Here is a 23,593-nt window from a genome sequence, read left to right on the forward strand (position 1 = left end):
AGGCCTCATAGGAATATTATTGAGTCTTAAATAACAAAAGCAAAACACTCAGTACAGTTCCTGCCACAGACTGAACCCTCAGTAAATGCCAGCTGTGCCCATCCGTGTCAGGATGAGGTGCATGGGTAGTGCCAGGACACAGGGCAGGGACAACATAAAGATACTCCATTAGCAGCTGTTTACCACCTCTTGGAGCTGAGACAAACAGCACTGACCCATCCCCTGTCCCCTGGCATATACCTGTTTCCTGTTTCCTTCCTGAAGATGGGCGGCTTTCCCCAGGATCCTGACGGGCTCACTGCATGCCTCACTGAGGAAGGGGATGCTATAGGCTTCTGGGAAGCCAGCCTTAGCCCTTCTCACTGGTGTTGAGTCCCTGGGCCACCCCATGCTGGGTGGAGGGTGACGAGTACCCAGGATGCAGTCTTCTCCAGGGGCTGACACGTTTACAGAACTGCCAAGTCATTGCTCCTGGCCTTTCCCCATCAGGGTCTTGGAAAATCATAGGTTTATCACACAAAGACAAACACAGTGAGCTACAATATGCCTGAAATGGTAGGGAGCGTTTGATTTGGGACGTGGAAATTCCTCTCCCTGTTACACCGCAATGCTCCATTTGTTCGGTTGTTTTGGAAAACTGGCTGTGTCACAGAAGCGATGCTTACAGATAGCTGAACTTTTCCCATCTCAGGTCTGAAACTATTTTTAACCTTTGTGTAATGGGTCTTCCTATGATGTCTCATGCACTCCTGCCCTCTTAACAGAAAATGCCGACGTAAAGGCTAGCATTTGTTGTACGCACATAGGGACCTGGCACCGTGCATAAGTACGTAACTCTCATTAATTTTCCAGACAACCTTGTGACTCTAAAAACAAAGTAGCACCCTTGTAAGTCTACACATACATTTCAGAAATATGTCCATGACTCTGAGCATCCCTTGGCTGCCTTTTAAAAGAAGTTAGTACTCAATCTGGCAGTACGTATTTTTAAGTATTCATGAATATTCCTTTATTCAAGAGATGCTACTTCTGTACCTAGTCTGTTCCTGTGGGCCTGATGTATGCCAGGCACTCTGGGAGCGAGGAAATATGAGGCATGTGGCTGCCTTCAACGACGGCACACGTTAGAGATACTGCAACTGGGACAATGTGTGATGCTTGCCTGATTAGTGGGCAAGAAAACCTTGAGAGGGTGATGACTCTTAGACCCACCTTTCAAGGAAGTCATCGTCCTTGTCATTATTCACTCCCCAGGGATAAGGCTGCTGAGCACAGACCAGAGGATGTAGGCAGAGTTAGACGATTCAGGCTCCAAAGAGTGCACGAGAGGAATGGGCAGGCCGTGTGTGAGAAATAGCTCAGGCCATCTTGCTTGGAGAAGAGGCTGTGGCCAGGGGCTAATAGACCTTGGGCCAGACCAAGGAGTTTGGTTTCTATAACCTGAGTCTTTCTTTAGACAGTGACTAATGAAAACAGGAGGTACATTTAAACTACACTTGGTGGAAAAAATACACACTCAGTGGGATGTGTTTTCTCATTTGACTAGTGAATAATGTGACATGCAGTTTCGAAGAGTAGCTCTAAAAAAAGTTAAGAGCCATTGGGAGCATTGATGGCATTATTCAAATCAAACATATGGTTTTCCAAGATGATGACTTTAGTATATTTTAATGATAACTATTTCAAAAGCAATATGTTACTAGAAAATATCTGATTTCTCTTATCCAGAGATAACTAAGAATTTTGAAACCAGCCCTCCAGTATTCCCATATCCACAAGTCCACCCCCTTTGAGCCCTCGTCGAGTCACCCTCCTCCAGCTGGAAAAAAATGGGGTCTCTTGGATCACAGTCACTACTCTGGGTGCTGTTTATGGCACCCTGGGCTGGGATAAGTCTGCGTGATGGTTGAGGCGTGACACTTGTTTAGAGACTTTTTAGTGGGTCTGTTTTCTCTTTCTTGCTTTCTCATAGACTGGCCGATGGCCATCGTGTCTGGCTGCTTTTCCTGTGTCTCCTTATAACATCTTCCTGGCATATTTTGCACCCTCTTTTAAGTGCTGGAATGGCTAGTGACCAAGCTGGTCAGTTTGTGTTTTCAAACTAAGAGGAAGCAGGCAGTGAGAGGGGTCAAAGGTACTGTCTTTGGAGTTCGTGTAAACTGTGCAACTGCTGCTTGGCCTGCCAGGGAAGCTTTACCTGTCTAGAGACATCATTGTTCCGCTTTATGGATGGCACCTGGCTAAGTGATTAGGCCCATTTTCCAGAAAGAAAAGACAGTAGAGAGGGATAGGGGAGGAGCAAGGGAGGGGAGGGGTCTGGAAGGAGAGAAAAGTCGAGCCAGTGAGTTTTTTGGCATCTCATTTTGAATTTCTCTCTTTTCACGCTTGTGGTTCACAGTGGTTTAAACTTCCTGGACTTGATGGTGCGACAAGGGAACATCGACAACCCTCCCAAGACTCCCCTGGTGCCAGGGTTCGAGTGCTCCGGGATTGTCGAAGCTCTGGGGGACAGCGTGAAAGGATACGAGGTAATATTTTGACTTCTGGCCGAAAGAGTAATATTTGTCCAGAATCCATTGAGATTATAAAAGACTATACAATAAATGCTTGAAATAATCTATAATGCATGTTATTGTTGTTTTATTAGCTTTATTAACAATGTTGATAAATGATAGGACTTTCTAAATGTCCCGCACCTCTCCTGTGTACCATCTTGGTTGTTTCCGGCAACCATCTGGTGAAGTAGCCAGAGGAATTCTTTACTCACATTACATAGCTATTAATAAGAGTATTTAGCCTTGGAGTAACTAAGTGTGCACCCTCCCTCCTCTGGCCCATGCCCCCCATTTTCTTATCACATCAGGTTCACAAATCACTTGCAAAACACAAAAGTTGGGGAGAAATAGCCTCTGTATTTTATGATTTGATTCCTTTACATATATACTTAACTTGATGCATTGAAGTGACCATTTATAAATCATTATTCCAGACACTGTGCATGTACCACTTTAAATGGAGATTTTAAAGCCAGAGGACAGAATTGGCCAATGGGGTTGATGGCTTCTGGAGTAGTGCAATCAATTAAAAGGGTGATTAAATTACTCTGACTATTTTGTACATGTTCAGAATTTTCCATAATAAAAATTTTTAATCGGTGAAAAGATATATGACCCTTCCTACCATTGTTGTACAAATCAAATAGGATCCAGTCTATAAAAACTGTGGGCAAATCAATTGCACAGAATTGCAGCAGTTCTGAGTGAGAAAAGCCAATAGAAATCAGGCCCAAGAGCTCTTGCTTATAACTAAGTGCTTCCCCGGGAAGTGCTGAATGGAGCTAGCATTTGAGAATCCACCATAACCAGAAATATGGGCAAGTTATCTTTTTGAGCCTCACCGCAACCCTACAAGGTTAAGGCTGTTATTACCCGCTCAGAGATGAGGTTCAGTAGGGTTCAGCAAGTACTGAGGTTCAGAAGGTCAGAAAGGAGTTAGTAATAGTTCAACGTGGATTCAAGTCACCAGTCTTTTTACTCTTCCTGCAATGCCATGATCTTCATCCCTGCTCTCAACCTGCAAATGCTGCCATATTAGATGCCGGGAAGAAAACCCTGCAGCATGCAATGCCAGGGTGCCCTTGGCATTCAATCTAGCCAAGACTAGACTGCTGTCTCAGTCCTCATGCACCTGAGCTTCAGTATACCCTGGGAATATCAATATGCTCCAAATTCACTCTGATGAAGGTCTGGAAATCTCATCCTGCACCATCAATCTTTTTGTCAGTGGTTTCCAGGTCAAACAGCAGAAAAATGTTAAGAGGAAATAAGTGTACTTTTTTTCTTTCCTTTCATAAGATGTTTACATTTTCTGTCCCCAGGAAGGCAATATAATCAGAGGCAGCACCATCTCTCCCTCAAAGTGCTGCATATAAGAAATATTCTGTGTTCTTCACTCCTCCACGTGGTCCCACAGGACTGCGAGCTCCTCTATTAATCCTGAGCATGGATAAATAACCCATTATTGCAGAACATTAGAGTGGATTAAGGATGCTGTTGGCCTTGGTTTAGAGGGAGGACTTAACTATACTCGATCATATCTATTTTCCCTTATCGAGGTTCTTCTGCTAAGTAGCCCTGTCTTGCTTATTGTCAACCCCCCCCCCCCTTCACCCCATTCCCCGCTAATGACTTTCAGCTGCACAAATAAAATACAAGAGGCCATCTACAGGTTTCCAGTCAGGGTGTGATTTGGAAGAAACTCAACACAATTTTCCTTCTATAGTTTTTATGTAAGACCTTCCATCATGCTGGAGGTGGGATTCTGTGTGGCAGAACCCTAAATAGCTCCCTTGGTTTCATCCATTGCAAGGGAGGCTTGAGAAGGTGCTGCCAGGGATGCAGCAGTAAAAGAAAAATTTGGACTCAGTCACCCAGAACTCATTTCTGTTTCTTAAAAGGATCAAATAATGAGGAGAAGTTGGATATATATATTTTTAAGTTGCCTCCTTCTGGACTCAGCCTGGGGCCGATGCTGTGGCTTAGCCACTTTTGCCATTTTGATAATGAAATGTTAGAGATGGGGCAAAGCTGAACGAGAGACCTGGTATGGCAGCTCTGGAGGCAGTCAGCTCCTCTGTGCTGTTACGTATCTTGGGGTTTGCATGATTCTGTGCAGCAGAGGATGTCAGGATCAGACCTCAGTTATCCTCCGGTCTTAAATATCCTTTAAGATGATATTCCTGACAGTCATCTTTTGGTCTTTAACCTTTCCAGGAATTGGGACACTCACTGTGCCAGGAGCACAGCCTCTCCTTCCCATCAGTTCTCTCATTAAACAGCTATTCCTTCTGCTTCATGAAATACAGTGGGTCTATATTTAGCTTTTGATCAGTAAATTGTGAACTCCATGAGATCAGAAACCAAACTGTTCATTTTAAGAGTAACACTGATTGCTCTCTCTTCATTTTGCATGCATGGTGCCACATGCACTGCATGCATATTATGTTATTTAATCTTCATAAAGACCCCGTCCTAATATTGTACCCATTTTAGAGTTGAGGAAACTGAGATGTGAAGAGTTAAACTAATATTCTCAGACTGGGTAGGATCCCCTCTTGTACATCCTTATATAACTCTGTCTTCTTGGCAGCACTTAGCTCAGGTGTAATGAATTAATTATTTTTATTTGGAATCAGCCTGCCTAGATTCAAATTCTGGCCCAGCTACTCTTTAGCTACATGACTTGGAGCATGTGCTGTAATCTCTCTTTGCCTTGTTTTAACTGTCTGTAAAATCTATAGTCATCTATCTGTAAAATGGGACTCTTGTGGGACTCATCTCATAGGAGGCTTCTGTTGTTGTTTGTTGAGTAGGGGTAGAGAGAAATACTAAGCTAAAAGGAAAACAGAGCAGGAGAGTCAACTGTAAAAATATACATAAACTAAAACACACATACAGGAAAGCCATTAATTTATGGAGAACTCACTATGACCACAGCAATTTAAATATTGCATTTGAAAGTCATAGCACACACAATTAACTTCAAATAGAAGAACGGTTCAATTTAACTGGCACGTGGCAGCTCATACAAGCTACTGGTATTAGTTCTTGTGTTTGTATTTCCCTTTAATAGTGATCTGTTAGGAAAATACTTAGCAGACCATCATAACCACTTTAAAGGGAAGACTTTTTTTTTCTCTTTTTTTTTGCATGGTGTCTGGCTATATAAAATACTGATAAAAAGTATTCAGCCATGCCTTCAGAGGGGTTTTGTAAGGATTATATGAGTCTGAACATGTGACACCCTTAGACAATGCCTACCATGTAATATGTATCCAAAACACGTTAAAATGTTCACTGTTGTTCCTCACACCTGGTGGCATGCTCCTATTTTGCCCTAACCTGGTTACTCTGGCTCCGTCTCCTGCCCTTAGATTTACATGGCTCTTCTGATGCACCATGTGTCACGTCCGCTGCAATTAGTAATCCAGTGCTAACCTTTGATGTAAATAATACAGTGAGCGAGCCTGGCAGGGAATCTCCCAAGGTGGCGGAGGACAAAGGAGAGTAGGTGACTCCTGGTCTTGCCCATGCATGTTGTCTGTTTATGCTCAAGAAGAGGGGTAGAGCACCTGGCCTCCATGGCCCCTGAGAAGTTTTCCTAGTTGGGCTTCAGCGTACCCACCCATGCCTTGCAGTTCAGGGCTGGTAAAGGTGTGCATATTTGAGGGTTTCAATGTTTTATTTTGTTTTTTCTGGGAAGGAATCTATACATTTCATCAGATTCTTAAGAGTATTTGAGAAAACCATCTAAACAGACAAAGAAACCTCCACTGACCTTGTGCTTCCCATGCCCAGATCGGGGACCGTGTCATGGCATTTGTCAATTACAATGCCTGGGCGGAGGTGGTCTGCACGCCAGTGGAGTTTGTCTACAAGATCCCAGATGACATGAGCTTCTCTGAGGCTGCTGCGTTCCCCATGAACTTCGTCACAGCCTACATGATGCTCTTCGAGGTTGCCAACCTCCGGGAGGGGATGTGCGTGCTCGTGCACTCGGCTGGCGGCGGTGTGGTAAGTTGGTGGTGCTTGTACGTGTGAGTCCTCTTCCTGGAAGTCGTAGCAGTGAGAGTGGAGTAACAGCTGACAGTGAGATTCCTGGGTGGCCATGTCCATCAGTAGGGATGAGCTGTACTGTTCTGGTGAAGGCCATGTGAATGGTGGGGCTCCCATAGATGACTGTTTGGAGGCAGGGTGAGCCTAGCGCTGGTTTCTCTGGAGTTTGGGAAGGACTCCAAGATGGCATGTGGGGGCTCAGAGGGTGTCACAGGTGGTTTCTATAGAGAAGTGCTCCGAGTCTTGGTGCTCTGATGAACTGTCATGCCAGTCATTGTGAGACGCCTCATCACTCATGTACTACAAATATTACCTGAAATACCAAAATGGAGGATGATCTACTTTTTCAATAAATTGCCACAGATTTGAGTTAGTTCCCATATGAATGACATCATTATTCATGTGTTCTGTTATATTTTCTTGAGTGGGAGAGAGGTGACTGGAGACTGTACGAGCACGCTGGGAATTACACATAAACCCAAGTACACCCACGAGAGTGATTGCACAGGTGAATGTCATCTGTCAGGTCTGTCTTTGACTAGGGGAAAAATAATGGAAATAAAAATCACCGCTGTGCAGTTCAGGGATGGCAGAAATTTCTTCCATGGTTTGGATGTACATCAGTGCCAGTCATTCAGCATATGTTGTATGCCTGCCAGTGGCAAGCACTGAGGTCTCATCATGGTCTACTGGCATTGGAGAAGAATCCTAGTCTTTCTGAGAGTGAGAGGGGTTATTCACTAATTCATCAAGTATTTAATTTTATTGAGTACATACTATGTTCTGGACTCTGTGGGCACAAAGATTAAAAAGAGAATGGCCTGATAACACCGTCTAGTAGGGTTTGAGAGCTTCTCGGTGTTGGTGATTCTGTGGTTTGATGAACTCAGAGATGAATTCCTCTGGCTGGGTCTATCTTGAAGATGTTTTCACTGGATGTTCTGCTAACATTGATTTTTTAATCTTGAATTTCTATAACTATCAAACCACTGCTTGGTATAAAGCACATTGCTGTCTTGGCTTTCCAAGGAGACAAGCTCACATACAGAAACATGAAGGCAAAGACATGTAAGCTTTAGTAATTCTTTGAAAGAAATATCCTCAATCATGTTAGCAAAGTCGCTATTGTCTTTTGACCATGAATAAAGATAAAATAAAAGCTAAATATCCCTCTGCAAAGAAATAGATTTCAGTGCCCATGAATCTACAAATAGCAAGTAAGCCATTTGGAATGCGGGTATTTATGATCTGAGCGTGCTCAGCATACAAATATTAGAGACTTGTTTTCATACTTTCAAAATCAGCTCCAGTTTTGACAGTGGTGTTGAACTCAGTTCTCTGAGACTCAGTGTTTAAACATTGGCACTGATGATGTTTCCTTTCATATTTTTATTTTTTTATCAGTTATTTCCTGGAACAAAGAGGAATGTACCAAGGGCATGTGTCTCACCAAAGAGAACAAAAAATCTTGGGAAATAACATTTTTACCATGCCTTATCTGGGCTTACAGATACTACAACAGTAAGAACTAAAATGTGAAACAGATGAAGAACTGGGAAAAGAGACAATGAGGGTGGCATGGGCTATGATGTCCTAAAGCTTTGCTGAAGACTCTTGCTCCCTTGTAGTGGGTGCAAGGAAAGCAAGAGGATCAGTGCTAACCTAGTGTTCATTTGATGGAAACACACCAGTCACTAGGGCACACTAACTAGTACTGGGTTTTGACACTGGGGAAGTGTTTCTCTCTGTGGTCTCCCATAAGAAATGTATGCCGACATGCAATGAACACCCTCAACAAAACTGTTATAACTAATGCAACTATTTCTTTGATGCTTTTTTTTACTGCGTGCCCCTAAGGAAGTCTGATAGCACCAAAGTAAAGCAACATTTAGTGAAAGCAAATATCCTGGGGCCAAAAGGATGTGATCTGGCTTTCTTTATGGATGGTTGAAAGGTGTGGTTGGGCTGCCCATCTTTCAGGTGAGAGGGTCTCCGTAAATAGCATAGGTGGTGTGCAGCATTGAGTTCAATGTTACTGACAGGAGGAAGACTTCTGGCGAAGTGCACAGCCACGTATGTAAACACTCAACTAAGCCGGGCAGAGGAAAAACCAAGGAACCCTAAGGAGAGCCCAGAGCACTCCACTGCCCCACTGTGGAAAGACCAGTGAGTCACCCCCCGCAGAACTAGATTCCCCCCAGTAAGACCAGCCAGTACTCTCACGGTGGGGGAACCTCCCTGGGGAGTACTTTTTTGTGCACTACCTGTGCTACCCTGGAGAGGAACAGAGAGAGAATTCCTGTCACTGCTGGGCAAACCTGGTTAAGTACAGCCCCTAGCTGCATGGTTGCTGGGGCGGGCAGGACGACAGCCTCCCAGAGGGCCCCGTCCTAATCCCTGGCAGCCGTGAGTGTGTCACCTTACATGGCACAAGGACCTTGAGACAGAGCGATTATCCCGGATTATCCAGGTGGGCCCAGGGTAATCAGAGGGGTCCTTAAAGACGGAAGAGGGAGGCTGAAGAGTCAGAAAGATTTAAGGGTGTAGCACTGCTGGCTTTCACAGAGGAGGTGGGGACCGTGAGCCAAGGCATGGGGCAGCCTCTGGGCACTGGAAGAGACAAGGAAATGGATTCTCCCCTGGAGCTTCCAGAAGGAACAGCTCTGCTAACACTTAGATTTTATCCTGGAGAAACCCATTTTGGACTTCCGAGCATCAGAACTGTGATATAAGAAATCTGCACGGGGTTTTGTTGTTTTTAGCCAGTAGCTTCGTGGTAACTTGTTGCAACAGCAACAGGAAGTAAGCGCGCCACTTTCCCTAGGCTGCCCCCTCTCCCTGCATGGAGAGCCCGCAGAGGCCCAAAGAAAACGCAGCTAGCGAGTACCAGAACTAGGATTCATACCCTAATCTGGCTGGCGCCAAAACCTGTTCTCCTTCCACTTGACAACCCAGGGTGTTGAACCCCAATCATTCATTCATTGAACAAATATTGGTTCAACCTCTACCCCATGCAAACTACAGACATTTTAGAGTCAAAAGACTGGGCCACATACATGTTCCCTGAGTTGACATTGATGAGACGACAAGATTAAACCTAATTCAGATCAAGTTTCCTAAACTGAGTTAATATAAATGTGCAGTTCTGACGGCACCAAGACTTCTGTCTGGTTTTCATCAAAGGCCAGGATGGACAATTTGCAGACAGAATACGAACAACCGAACCTGTAATTTTGAAGGAAACTTTAACACAGAACAGAAGTCCCCCCTTATTCTCAGGGAAAACATTCCAAGCCCCCCAGTGGATACCTGAAACTATGAATAGTAGTGAACTCTATAGATGCTATGTTCTTTTTCCTATCCACACATACCTTTGATAAAGCTTAATTTATAGATTAAGTGCAGTAGGAGATTGGTAACAATAACTAATAGTAAAATAGAGCAACTGTTATAATACACTATGATAAAAGTTCTGTGACTGTGGTGTCTCTCGCTCTAAATACCTTATTGTTGTCTAGGCACCCCTCCTCTTCCTGTGATGATAGGAGGTGATTAAATGCCTTTGTGATGAGGGCAATGCTGTGGGCGCAGCGACACAGTTAGGCTTCTGACGATATGGTGGGAGGATCGTCTGCTTCTGCACCTCAGTTGACTGTGGGTAACTAAACCCCCAGATGAGGGGGAACCACTAAATAGGGAAATAATTCAGTCCAGAGCGGCTGCTTTCTCAATGGGCTTGCCCAAGGGTCTACACTGCTCTGCCACCTCTGAGGACACAGTTTCCCTCTGACAATAGCACAACCAGATGGTCTGAGAAGGTCATGCCCCTAGCAAGTCTTTAGGACTAGGCTGGAAATGGGCTGACACTCTCTTAAAGGAGAAGCCACAACATAAGTAACCAAGCGGGGCTCATGCCAGGAGCTTCATGAGGAGGGTCTTGCTGCCAGTCACGCTTAACAAGCTACTCTGAGCATCTGGATTGGGGCTGCACTCAGTTTCTGACTAGTGACATTCCTGACTATACGTGATTACTTACATCTGTGCCTGATACATGACGCTTTCCGGTTTTCAGAGTCCTTGCACATTTTCGTCATCTCTTCTGAACAGTGAGAGGAGAAGCCTGAGATGGGCCACGGATCTTGGGAAGGAAAGTGGAACTTAACCCTCAGAGAGGGTTCAAAGGCTGCTACTCAGTCACTGGATTGTGTTCACGGTGGGTGGGGCACTTCCCTGGATCACTCAGATCACTTTGAAGGCAAAGCCACAGGAGGGAAGGCCAGAACCAACAGAGAGGACAGCCAGAGGCTCCCCTCCTCATCTGCGGGCCTGCGGTCCCCCCCGAATGGCTAAGCACACATCATTTTGACAGGAAGCTCAGAGTCTGGGGTGAGCAGGAACCCTCAGCTTGCTGGAGGACTTGGCATAAGTCATTCAAGTTCAGCAGAAAAGAGACAACCGTCTGCAAATCACTATGGGAGAATATTTTGCTGAGAATCAAACTATGGTTGATCATGAAAGTCACCAACATCTACCCAGCTATTCAAGAAGCCTGGTTAGCCCTTTTCCAACATGCTACACGTTTCCATATCTGGTGACTCGTTCCTTTATTCATTCACCAACACACATGTAGTGAGGGCCTACTTGGTTCAAGGTACTGAATCAGGCGCTAGGGATGCAACAGAGAAAAAGACAGATTTTCTTCATTCAATGAGAAGCCCTGTAAGTCAAAGGTGGTCATATGAATCGAATAATCACATGGATCACTTTGCCAAGTGCTGTGAAAGGGAGATACAAGCCAACATGTGTGCATATGATAGGGAACTGACCTGAGATAGAGGTGGGGACGAAATCAGGAAGTGGCATTTGCACTCCCATCTCAGGATGAACAGTACGCAAACTGCACAAGAGTGGAAGTGGAGGCGCTGGTGGGCATTCATTAGAAGTAGAGGTGGGGAGTGGGGTAGGCAGGCCTGCATATAAAGAATTCCGGACAGTAGACACCTCTTATATGCTGGTCTCGCTCTATTACTGCTCTCATATTTCTCTCCCTGTCTCATCTACTGCTGCTTTTCTTATGGCCCTGGGGTCTCTCACTCAGATTACAGCAGCCATTTAACTGGCATCCTGTGCATCCTGTCTCTTCAGTCCGCTCTTATTTGCAGCCAGAGTGATTTCCCTACATACCAATCTGCTCTGCTCCCCCCTTGCTTATAATCGACAGAGACTCCCTTTGTTGTCAGGATAGAGTTCAGTCTCCTTAACTCTTTGGCACGAATGGCCCTCGTCTCTCTCTCTCTCTCTGTGGCCACTTCTCCCTGTTCCTCTTATGTCAGCGATACAGAAGGACTCGTAGCTTCCATAGGTGTGCGGCCAACATGGCTGCCCTTCGGGCTCCGTATAATCCTTCTGTAGACAGAGTTGCTGCTAGTAAGCAGCTATGTTTTTAAGCCCCTGAGCCTAGCTGGGGCCCACACACCTGAGCTTGAGCCTTTGGGGTGGGTCAGAGGCTGTGTGGAGCACGTCGCTTCCAAGCCAGCCCCTCCTTGTGAGGTCCCCCACGCTCTCTCTCGTCCCAGCTTCCTGGCAGATGCAGGCTTGACCTGGGAGCACACGTCAGAGATGGCAGAGCTCCCACCCACCCAGGACCTTCAATAATGCATTTTTCATGCTCCGGCCTGCGCCTGCCCCACTGCCATTTAGACTTTTATGTAAGCAAGGGGAAAAAAAAGACCCTTCTATTACTAAGATCCCAGGGAGTGCCTGGTACAGCAGCCGGCGGGCTCTTTACTCCACACACAGGGCATCTGGCTTTCTGCGCCTGCAGGCTGTACCCACCTTCTCCCTCTGCTCTCCTAGGGCAACAGGTGAATGCACAGGCCCTGGAGTCAGACAGTCTATGTTCAAAGCCCACCTCCTCGGGCAAGCTACTCAACTTCTCAGTTTCTGCACTCAAACAATGAGAATAGTAACAACGCATTTAGTCCTCAGAGGGTTTCTATGCAATGTTAAGTGAGCTATTTCTCTGGAGGCACTAACCATAGGACTAGACCTAAAGGAAGCGTTCTGTATCATTCTTGTTTTTAATGGTTGGTGTGCCCTCCTTGCCCTTCCCCCCAACACACAAGCCCCTCCATTGGAGCAGCTGGTCTCACTCTTTCTGTGCCTTTTCTTTGCCACATAATAAATGCAGTAAACAATGCTGAATCAAAAAGCTGTTGCAAGCCATTTTTCTATGTTTTAGAAAGCTATTTGCTGAGCTAAGGAGTAACTGTCATTGAGTTGATCCCAGAAAAGAAAGCTCATTCCTAGTGGTCTTGTAAATGTCAACGTATCGAGCGGTCTTACGCGCTCTCACTCACGCCAGCCAGCACTCTGAGTGTTCGTCCCAGAGTTTTTGTCTGCATCCGGTGAGGGTTGTTAGATGCGGCCTCCTTTCCACGGGCCACCCACCGCCCCCTGCATCATTCCAAGGTTCAGCTACGCTCAGTCTGTATCTTGGAAAACATTATTCCTTTGGCTCTCCGTACAGCCCTCCTCCCCGCACCAGGCAGCGTATGATGGCAAACGGCTCAGTCATGAACTCTGGAGTCAGACTCTCTGGGCTGAACCCCAGCCCCACCTTCCCAGCCACTCTAAGACTCAGTTTCCTCACCTGTAAAGCGGGGTGGTAGCAGGGCTGGCTTAGGTGGTGTTTGTGAACTCGAAGCAGTGCTTGGAGCATGGTGAACCCAGTGAAGTTTGGCTACTGCAATTTCCCAGGTTAAGAGGGTCAGTGTTGTTTCCCAGGCTGCAGTATAAATTAATAGGAGGGATCAAATTTGAACCCACATATCCACAGCCAGGAACTCCCAGTCCAGTGCTCTTGGCACCACAACACAGCAGTGGCCCCAGAAACATCTGCGTCTCCCCCCATTTCTTCTGTCTGCCCCTCTCCAGGACCCACAGATAAGGGAGATTTCACTGCAGCAAGACCTACCGGTCCCCAGGGGCCTGCAATGATAGGAAATGGAACCTCTGAAAATGTATAGAGGGCGAAGTGGCTCTGTCCTACCTTCATGAATAATTGAAGGGATGTGGACCCACTGCGTGTCAGCATCAGCAGGAAGGGCTGTGGCCTGGGGCTCATGGACAGCTTAGCACCCTCATTCTCCATGTGATGACCCTGAGAAACAGGCCCTCACCTTCCTAAATGTCAAAGATGCTTCAGAGGCAGGGAGCAAGGCCCACCCCCTGCTTTGACAACCTCTGACACTGGCCGCCAGTGCCTGGACTCCTCACGAGTGGGCCAGATGGCTTAGGGGAGGAAAAAATACATCGGGAAACACTTCTTCCAAGCTATGTCTATGTCCGTAAAAGCTTCATTTGATCTTTCTTCTAGTTGCTTTTTACTTCTTTACAGTAAATCATGACTGGGTCAGAGCAACTCTATCATAAATATCATAAAGGTTAAATCTGGCCCCTGAGACAGGATTCATTTATTCAGTATTAGTTGAATAAATATGTCAGTTCATGAGGAAATAAGAGGATTGAGCCCAGTAGTTTCTGTACACTAAGAGATAGATACTATCACATCCCCATTTTAATAGAGGAAACTGAGATACAGAGATGTTAAGTAACTTGCTCCAGGTCACACAGTGATGAAGAGGAAGATCTTGGTGTGTGAATCGGGTCTCTGAATGCAGAGCCCCTGTTTTTTAAGTATGGGATGTGCTGACAAGTGGACAGTGCAGAAAGGGGCCCTGCTTCTGCTTAGAGTGAGCTGGGGTGGATCCCACTGCAGACTGAACCAGGCTGGATCCCACTGCGGACAGAGCCGGGATGGATCCCACTGCAGAGTGAGCCGGGATGGATCCCACTGCAGACTGAGCCGGGATGGATCCCACTGCAGACTGAGCCGGGATGGATCCCACTGCGGACAGAGCCGGGATGGATCCCACTGCAGAGTGAGCCGGGATGGATCCCACTGCAGACTGAGCCGGGATGGATCCCACTGCAGACTGAGCCGGGATGGATCCCACTGCAGACTGAGCCGGGATGGATCCCACTGCAGACTGAGCCGGGATGGATCCCACTGCAGACTGACCTGGGATGGATCCCACTGCAGACTGAGCCGGGATGGATCCCACCCCATGGTTTTGTTGGTGAGCCTTCTTCCCCAGGAACTGAGGACAATCTGGGGTTGCCCAGGAGCTAAGGGGTCCTCGGGAGGAGGGGAGGGTCTTCCTCTGACACAGCCAGCTCCTCAAGGCGTCGGGCAGTTCAGTGCAGAAGCTGCCCCTGGTGTTGCCTGGCTGGCTGAAATTCAGCCCAGGCTACCACGAAGGCAGGACGGGGTGATCTCCTCGTGCCTGGGTCCTGCGCATGAGCCCAGTCCCTGGCACATCGCCGTTACTTGAAATACATTTGTAGAGGGAATAAAGGAAGAAAGGGAAAGGAGAAGGAAATGGGCCAGAAAGGCAGCATTTGAGTTACGGAGACAGTGTGGAACCTAAGAGCCCAGGTTAGAGTTGGAGCTGGCTTTCATCCCAGTGTCTCTGGTTTCCCAGCGAGACCTCAGACAGGTAGTGTGACTTCCTTGGACCTTGTTTCTTCATCTGTAAAGTGGGTATAATACTTACCTCACAGGTTTTTATGGTGTTTTACAAGAGGATTATGTAATACACTTAGCCTGCTATCTGGCACATGGAAAATTCAAATGTCAGCTGCCGCTATTACTATTATTGTTACCATCACATTATTATCGTTATCTGATAGGGAAACACTACTCATTTATAGCCAGAAGCAAGAGAGCAGCAAATAGGACAGTGAACCGACAGCTGGTGGTTGAACCTGGAGCAAGGGGCAGATGAAGCCTGACTCAGCTCCCCGTATCTCCCCGACAGCGGCTGCTCAGTGTTCTCAGGTCCTAGTTGTCATACACGCCCCTTCCCAATCATTTTCCTTAAATATATAAGACATAATTAGACTTTGAGGAAATTTAGCTTCATAGTTCCAGCCCTTGGACACATGCCAAGAACTCCATACACAGGGACCAGTCCTTACTGAGTTTATATGACCCTGGGGACCCATCCACTTCCCCAGGGACACACCTGAAAGGCCAAGGTTGCTTTTCAGAATATTATCACCCTTATTAAGATGAAAAATCAGTTCAGCTGGAAAAGAGTGAGATAGGAGGAGGCAGCCGCGTCTGTTGTCACGTACACCAAGCTGTCAGCCATGGCCCTGGGACCCCAGCTCCCAGGCTGGCCACTGGCACTCTTATTATGTCCAGCCTGCAGCTAGCTCCAGGATAAGTGATGGCCATCATTCACCCCCAGTTCCCAATGTGCCTGGGCTCCAGAGCTGTGTGACAGCACATGAGATGAGCCACGAACCCCACCTTTCCCTCAAACAGCCGGGTCTTCTCCCACCCTGCCCCTGTCCTTCCCTGCCCCACCCCAACAGTCAAAACACCCCTGCCCATCTCTGTCCCTCATCTCTTTGCCTAGCTCTCCTCTGTCTCTCTGTTTCTCTCTTCTCTTCTTCTTTCTCCCTCCTTCTCTTTCTTTTCTCTTTTTTCCTTTCTTTCTTATATTTCTTTTTCTCATTTTCTCCTTCCTTCTCTCTCTCTTTCCCCTCCCTACCCCATCTGTCTGTTTTTCTTCCTTTCAGCATCTGCAGTAGTGCCCCCATGCATGGGGGATACATTCCTAGACCCGCAGAGGATGCCTGAAACCACACTATATACTATGTACTGAACCCCATATACACTATGTTTTTTCCTATATATACACATATCTATGACAATGTTTAATTTATAAATTAGGCACAGTAAGAGAATGAACAACAATAAGTAGAAATAAAACAGAGCCATTATAAAAACATACTGTAGTAAAAGTTATGTGAATGTGGTTTCTTTCTCTCTTTCTCAAGATAACTTATGGTACTGTACTTACCCTTCTTGTGATGACATGAGATGATAAAATGCCTAAATGATGAGAAGAAGTGAGGGAATGATGTAGGCGTTGTGTCACAGAGTTTTAGGCTACTCTTGACCTTCTGATGATGTATCAGAAAGAGGATCATCTGCTCTCGGGCTGTGGTTGTCCACAGGAAACTGCAGAAAGAGAAACCACAGCTCAGGGGGACTATGGTATCCAGTACGAGCCCTGGGCATCTCTGTGTGAGTCTGGGTTTTCCTCAGTGGCACATGCAGGCCCGATCCCACCCTGCTGAATGAAGCCTGCAGCCTTGTAGGAATGATCCCCGTTTCCAGAGGTGCAGGAATCACCAGCGGCACCGTGGCAGGTGCTCCACAGAGGAAGGGAGGGTGCTGGGCCTGTAGAATATGGGACCTGAGTACCTGTCTAGTGGGTCAGAGAGGACTGTGCTTAGGAACGAGACTTAGAACTGGTATCTCAGGATGAGGATTTGATGGGGAGTTGAAAAGAGAAATTTCCAAGAACGGGCAACAATATGGAATCCGGACACATTGAAGGAACTGCCCAGAGTATGGTGAGAGAGAAGAACAGAGAAACAAGTGACAGTGAGTGACCGGCAGGTCAGTGACACAGAGCAGCCCCGGGGACAGTTTTATCCTTATCTGTATCCCAAGAGCCATGTGGAGCCATCAGAAGGTTTTCAGCGGAGATTTAACTCATGGCTGACCTATTTATAAGATCCCGCATTGCTGGAGGAGGAAGAGACTGGAGTGGCCCGTGAAGAAGTGGGGAGACTTAGAGGTGGCTGTGTTCCAGAGCATCTCCTCCCATCAGAGCAGGTTACAGGAAGAGCTGTATGCAGAGCCTCAGGCCCCTGGACTCCGTCCTTCGTTCTGACAGCGTCATGGAATAACCCTAGACAAGCCCCTCATGCCTTAGGTTTCTCTATATAATGAGGCGGATCCAGTATTTCTTCTATAAGATAAGGTAGACCAGATGTTTCTTCTGTAAGATGGAAGAGACCCAGTACTTCCTCAGGAGAATGAGGTAGCCCCATGTTGATGGTCCTGGGCTTCCTTTGATGCTCCCAGTCTTTCCCTCCTACTTGAAGACTTCCTTACTTACCACTCCCCTCACCAGCGCTCCTCTCAAACCTCTGCATCCACCACGATCCCCATGTTTAAATTTGTAGAGTCAGATAAAGAGTTGACAACAGCTGATCAGGATTCAGGGTTTGGAGTAGACTTCCCGAAATCGAATCCTGGTTTCTATGATTGAGGACTTAGCCGTGCTTTCATTTCTGCATGTATAATACAGTTACTATGTTCACCTCACAGTAATGGGAGGCTTGGATGACTCAATGTGTGTAAAACATTTAAATAATGCCTGAACAAAAACTGTTCCCTGGTGAAACTGTGATGGATGTTATGGTGTGCCATCCAGAAGACCCTTCAGGACGGACGTGCTCTCTCCCTAGCTGGCAGGTGTATTGGCTTCTAAAGACTCAGGATTGGAGCCCTTTCCAGTGATGCCAAGGTTTCTGCCCCTTACTGGGCAGCCCACGTCTAAACCCCATTGGATGCAGAGCTACAGAAGCCCAGTGCCCATGTGTCAGCGGGGACAGCTCTGGAGGGCTAGTGCAGGTTTGCAGCTCCTTGTGACACTGGCTAAAGCATCTGCTGCAAGTGCACCACAGCTCAACTTTTCTCTCTGCGCAATCCTGCTCCCTTCACACCTTCGCAGCCTCTGTTCCCGAGTGTATTCTCCACTGCACATCTGGTACACAGATCTCTGGAGTCCTTTCCCAGGCACCTTGGCCTGCTGCAATCATTGTGATGACCTTCATGGTTATCGGGCATCATATCTGTAGCCCGTGCAAAACTGCTGCCTACCTGGTCCACTGGTTAAAGTTCCCCAATGATGACCTTCATTTAGACCTCGCTTCCCATCCCTAGGCTCACTTAGTTCAGGAAGCTTATCTTCTCCTTTCTGAGAATCCTCCCTGCTGTCTTGAGCTCTGCTGAGGGCCCTGAACAGCTATTAAATGCTGATGGATTGAGTAAGTGGGTGGGCAGGGGCTGGTGAATACTTGTTTCCTCCTGAATTGTTTGGGCTTCTCTCGGTGTTAAGAAACCCAGGATCTAGGCCAGCCAAAACATCAGAATAACTTTACAACATGGCCCTGAGCCGGGCAAACTGGACCCTGGGCTTTAGCCCCTGTGGTGGGAGTTGCTGGCAGTGTCAAGGGGAGAGAAGTGAAGTTATCCTGGGCTCAGCTTAAAGAAGAGAAGCTCAAGTAAAAGATTCAAGGTGTGTTTCTCTTTATTGGGGCAAGTTACCTAACCTCTCAGGCCCATGGTGTCCTCATCTCCACACTGAGGATTGAAGTACTGAGGTGAGGTTTCAGTGAGTTAATTCAAACAGAGCAGTTTCCTCTTTGGGGTCCCTGGACCCTCAGCACCACCTGGGAAACTATTAGAAGTTCTCCGTCCCTACCCTAGACCTACTATAGAATCAGAAACTGGTGGGGAGCCAATAATCTGTGTTTAACAAACCCACTGGACCTTATTTAAGTCATTGATAAGCCCGTAAATTGTTAATGACACAGATGAGGAAACTTGAGACTTGAAGGTATTAATAAATATACCCCCAAAACATCTAGTTAGTAAAACAGAACAAAACAAAAAACACAAGCCCACTGGGCGACTCCAGTGCATGCTTGAGTTTGAGAACCAGTGATACTGAGAACTTAGGGCAGATGCTCACGAGGAATTAGACATCACTGTCATTGTGTGACAGTGTTTTGTGATGGGCAATGCATGCTAAATATACAGTTATGGAATAAATTAGTGTTCATTTCCTCATTATTCATTATTACCCTGCATTAGTATAGGCTAATTCATGGTTAGTATGGCATAGAAGTTTAGAGTCTTTGACATCAGATCAACCCATACTGGCCTCCCAGATTCAACAGCTTATTGGATCTTAACCAAACTGCTCAATCTCTCCAAGCCTCAGCATCCTTGTGTGTGAGACTGGCATAGCAGTGCCACCCCCTACAGTCATTGTGTGGTTAAGGAGATGATAGATAGAACCCCTAGCACAATGCTCGCGCCGAGTGAGCACGCAGTAAATGGCGCCTGTGACTGTTCGAGTCATGCCCTACCTCGGAGATAATAGGGAATGGAAAAATGATCTTGTTCACATCTTAGTGTTTGCTAATAAAAGCTGATGTGTAACCCAGCTTATTGGGTGGGGAGGAGGGTGAGCAGGGAAGCCTTGTGAAATGGCACCCAATTGTGTCCCACTGGAATGAATGGCTATTTCAAAATCTCTCAGTGCCAAACCTGTGAATTCTTCCACTTCTGAGCTTTTCCGATGCCTGGCCTCTCGGGCTGCTTGCCCAGCAGGCTGAAGGGCTGACTGCTTGCTGGAGCATGGACTTATTAGTTAGAGAGTGCCAGTAACACATTTTTGTGTAAAATGACAAGAAAAACAACCCACAAGGAGTAGCTGGACACTAAGAACGTTATTTATCCTCCTCGGTTTCATTTTTTATTTCGGGTGCATAAAATCTGCCTGGCATTCATGTCTGTATTCCTCAGCCCGGGCAGGCTTTCCGCTTGGCACGCTAGGAGCACATATACACCCAGGTTGCTTCCTCCCGTGTAGAGGGCAGTGGTTAGGGCTCTGGCCGGGCAGACAAAGGCTCAAATTCTGGCCCTGCTATTTGCTGATCGTATAACCTGAAGCACGTTTCTTAACCTTCTCAAGTCTCTTTTGTAAAATGAGGAAACTATTTTAACGCGTATCAAGTAGTCCGTACAGGGTGTAGCATGCAAATCCTACTTAGCTGTTTTTAATTGTACTATTGGAAATGACGTTTTAGACTATCCCGCATGGATTTAAGGGAGCGGACACTCAGATTAAATATGTACGTTTGCAGTTGCACTGTTTAGTTTTCCCCTCCATTTTCAGGTTCAACTGGGGTTACAGTAACTCCATTCTCAACCCTGAAGCAAACTACACAGATGAAAAAGTTAGCCCTTAAACCAAATGCCCTGTATACAACCATACATTTTTTGTGAGCATTTCTAAGTGACCATACATAACTGGCATCAGGCAGGAGCACCCATTTGTACTCCCTCCTCACTGACCCGTTACACGTGACAGATCGTCACAGTCACAGACGGTGTGGTCTTGGAGCAGCGGAGGGGTAAACTACCACTTCCTGTTCACTCCCATAGATGTCCGGGCCTGTGCCAGGGGTTCAGACTGTGTCAGGGGCAGAGGAATGCTGGTGCATCAGAGAGCTGGCAGAAAGTAGCATTAAGCTGCCTCTCTGTCTCCTGGATGTCCTTTGCAACCAGGGACATCATTGTTCTGGCAGGGAGAGGAAGGCAGAGGACTTCCTGGGGGATTGGAAGAGGCCAGAGGCTGCTTCCTCTGGAAATCATAGTCCTGAGCTCAGTGTGGGGTTGGGATATGGTGTCAAAGAGGAGTTTCAACTAACGTAAGGACAAGTCCAGACTCCATTTTTCCTGGAGGGCATGGTGACATCCAAGATGGTATGAAGTCAGGGAAGCTACCAACAGCTCCAAGAGCAGGCTTGTTGCTCTTTCCTAAGGGGAAACTTTCAAGCTTCGTGGGATCAAATGCACCTGCGGTCCAGTTGAAATAGAGCCGTATGTGGGTGCCAACTCGGCTTGGCCCTGTGGAGACAAAGATGGCTAAGGACACAGTCCGTGCGATGGGAGGACGCCTAGTTCTCTGTAGGAGTCAGATAAGTAACTGACTTATAACTAAGAATGTGTGAAGCAGAGTGTGAAGTCTACACTAGTAGAAGCAATGGAAATAATTTGGGGGAAACAATGATGAATTCTTTATGGGAGGTGATAGTCTGTCAGCAGAATTCTTAAGGACAAGCAAGAGTTTTCCAGGTTGCCAAGAAACACGCGCAGCAGCCCAAGGAGAGCATGGGGCTGCTGGGACGGGTTAGGTGACGGCAGGGCGAGAGGCAGGCGCGGGTAAGGCATGCGGACCCCGACCCACCTGGGAGGCCGGCTTAACCAGACTCTTCTCTCCATCCTCCAGCTCTGCTAACTGAATTTTATTCATAACTCTTTGAAAGAATAAGCTGATGGATGAATGAGACCCAAGGTAATAAATACCTAGTAGCAATTAAGTTGTTTTCATTGTCAAATGACAATTTTTCAAATTTTGTAAATTTTATATATATTATATGTATATTATATTATGTAAAATTAAGCATGGGAATTGTTTTTTGCTTAATTTTTTACAAGCATGATGCCAAGTGCCTTGCACTCATTCTTTATGTATGCTCACAACAACCCTGTGAGGTATATACTGTTATCATCAACCCATGGTGAGATTTAGGAACCTGAGGCTCGCTGAAGGGAAGTCCGTTATCCACAGCCACATGGTTGGCACAGACGGAGGGCTTTCACCCCCAGAGGGGTCTTTCTCAAAGCCTGTGTTAAACCACTAAGGCAGGTCAGGAAGCATGGAGGGAGACAGCAGGGAGAGGCCTACCCATCTGCTCATCGCTTCTGCCTGCTTTCCTGTTTTTGGAGCATCAGAGTGACCTTGCTACACGCTGCCTTTTTTGATGGCCTATAGTGTCTTCTTGGCTTCTGAGAAGGCAACTGAGCAGCGGGAGGGCAGGCAGAAAGCCGTAGGGCAGGGCAAGGTGGTGCGTATGCACCAAGCTGGCTTAGAGGGGTGGGCATGTTCCCCTCTACTTCCTGCCTCTAACAGAAGGTCAGGCCCAGGATGGCTGCCAGATAAGCAGACATGGATTTTATCTGGCAATTCTTACTTCCCAGGGACTCCCAGGTTCTCCCACAAAAAGGTGTAACCCTTCTGGGGAATTACTTACATTAGTGGGGCTGAAATCCTGGATTTGAGGTGATTAGGAGATGCATCCCGTCAGGAATGCATTAAGGAGGGCAGGTATTTTAAGCCTCAAGGAAAGTGAGGCCCTGTTCGCTAGAATCCCTGTGATGAGAAACGGGCTCCAAGTTCAACACCGAAACCAGGACTTCCATTTCCAGGGCCAGGCGCCTGCTGCTCAGGGTTATTCCTCAGCCACAGCATGGAGAGATGACAGGAACTTGAAGTCTGGTGCTATGGAGGGGGACAGTGAAAGACGGCCTTTCTCTGCCATAAAGTACATGAGGCTGGTGCTGGGCCCTATTCATTCACCTAGCAGGCACTTACTATGTGCCAGGCAGCTTGCTGGGTGTCCATAATGCAGTGGCAAATAAAGGAGATAGGCATATAGCGAAATAATAAATATAGGTTCATATGTACATTTATTTGTGTATGTATAAATAATATATGTACACACATGCATATGTATATGTGTATATATTACATATGCATATGGAAAGGATCAACATGCTATCATAGAGAATAAACAGGGAAAAAGACACACTGCAGATCAAACCGTCAAAGATGACTTCACTGAGTGGGTGACATTTAAGCGAAGACAAGGAGGCAGTTATGTGAAAAGCAAGAAAGCCCATTGCAGGCTGTGAAAGAGCAAACACCCCAAGCAGGGACTGCTGATGGTATGAAGGCACTGGAAGAGGATTGTTCTCCTTGTCTCATCACAGAGCGGGCTTGCTGAGATCTAGCCTGTTACTGAGATAGCCAGGCTTTGGGGCTGACACCCTGGATGCCCACCCCTACCCTCACCCCGAGGCCAGTGCACAGGTCCAGTCCCTGCCCACAGATTCCTTCAGCTCTCTGTGCAAGGTTGTTTCTGGTTTACAGCTTAGCCCTTGCTTGGGGCAGGCTGGAAATGTGCGGGAGTTAGAACACCCAGAAGCACCCGTCAACAGGTGAGTGACAAGAGTTGGGGGCAGCCACCAGCTGCAGGGGACAAACTGGGAAGTGTGGTCTGCATGATCTCTCACGAGGTCCCCACCAGAGCTGAGCTGCCGCTGGGCACAGGGTAAGACATTTTATAGGCTCTCCTCCCTTGCCTGTCTCACTACCACTGCTTCGCCTTACTTGCAGGATCAAGTCCCACAT

The 23,593-nt window shown here is 46.9% G+C and overlaps 1 protein-coding gene and 1 non-coding gene across 2 annotated transcripts in view; one reads left to right on the plus strand and one right to left on the minus strand.

The window, feature by feature from the left end:
• Positions 1 to 23,593, plus strand: part of VAT1L (vesicle amine transport 1 like) — a 136,994-nt gene that overhangs the window by 19,452 nt on the left and 93,949 nt on the right. Inside the window, exons 2-3 of the mRNA XM_036909328.2 lie at positions 2,399 to 2,528; positions 6,357 to 6,572. Coding sequence (XP_036765223.2) covers positions 2,399 to 2,528; positions 6,357 to 6,572 — 346 coding nt within the window. The remainder of the gene's footprint in view (positions 1 to 2,398; positions 2,529 to 6,356; positions 6,573 to 23,593) is intronic.
• Positions 5,611 to 5,755, minus strand: LOC130681183 (small nucleolar RNA SNORA15). The gene has a single exon (XR_008994238.1). It is a non-coding gene; the product is annotated as a small nucleolar RNA SNORA15 (small nucleolar RNA).

The sequence above is a fragment of the Manis pentadactyla genome, chromosome 15 (assembly GCF_030020395.1).
Source record: "Manis pentadactyla isolate mManPen7 chromosome 15, mManPen7.hap1, whole genome shotgun sequence".
In the NCBI taxonomy this organism is placed as follows: Eukaryota; Metazoa; Chordata; class Mammalia; order Pholidota; family Manidae; genus Manis; species Manis pentadactyla.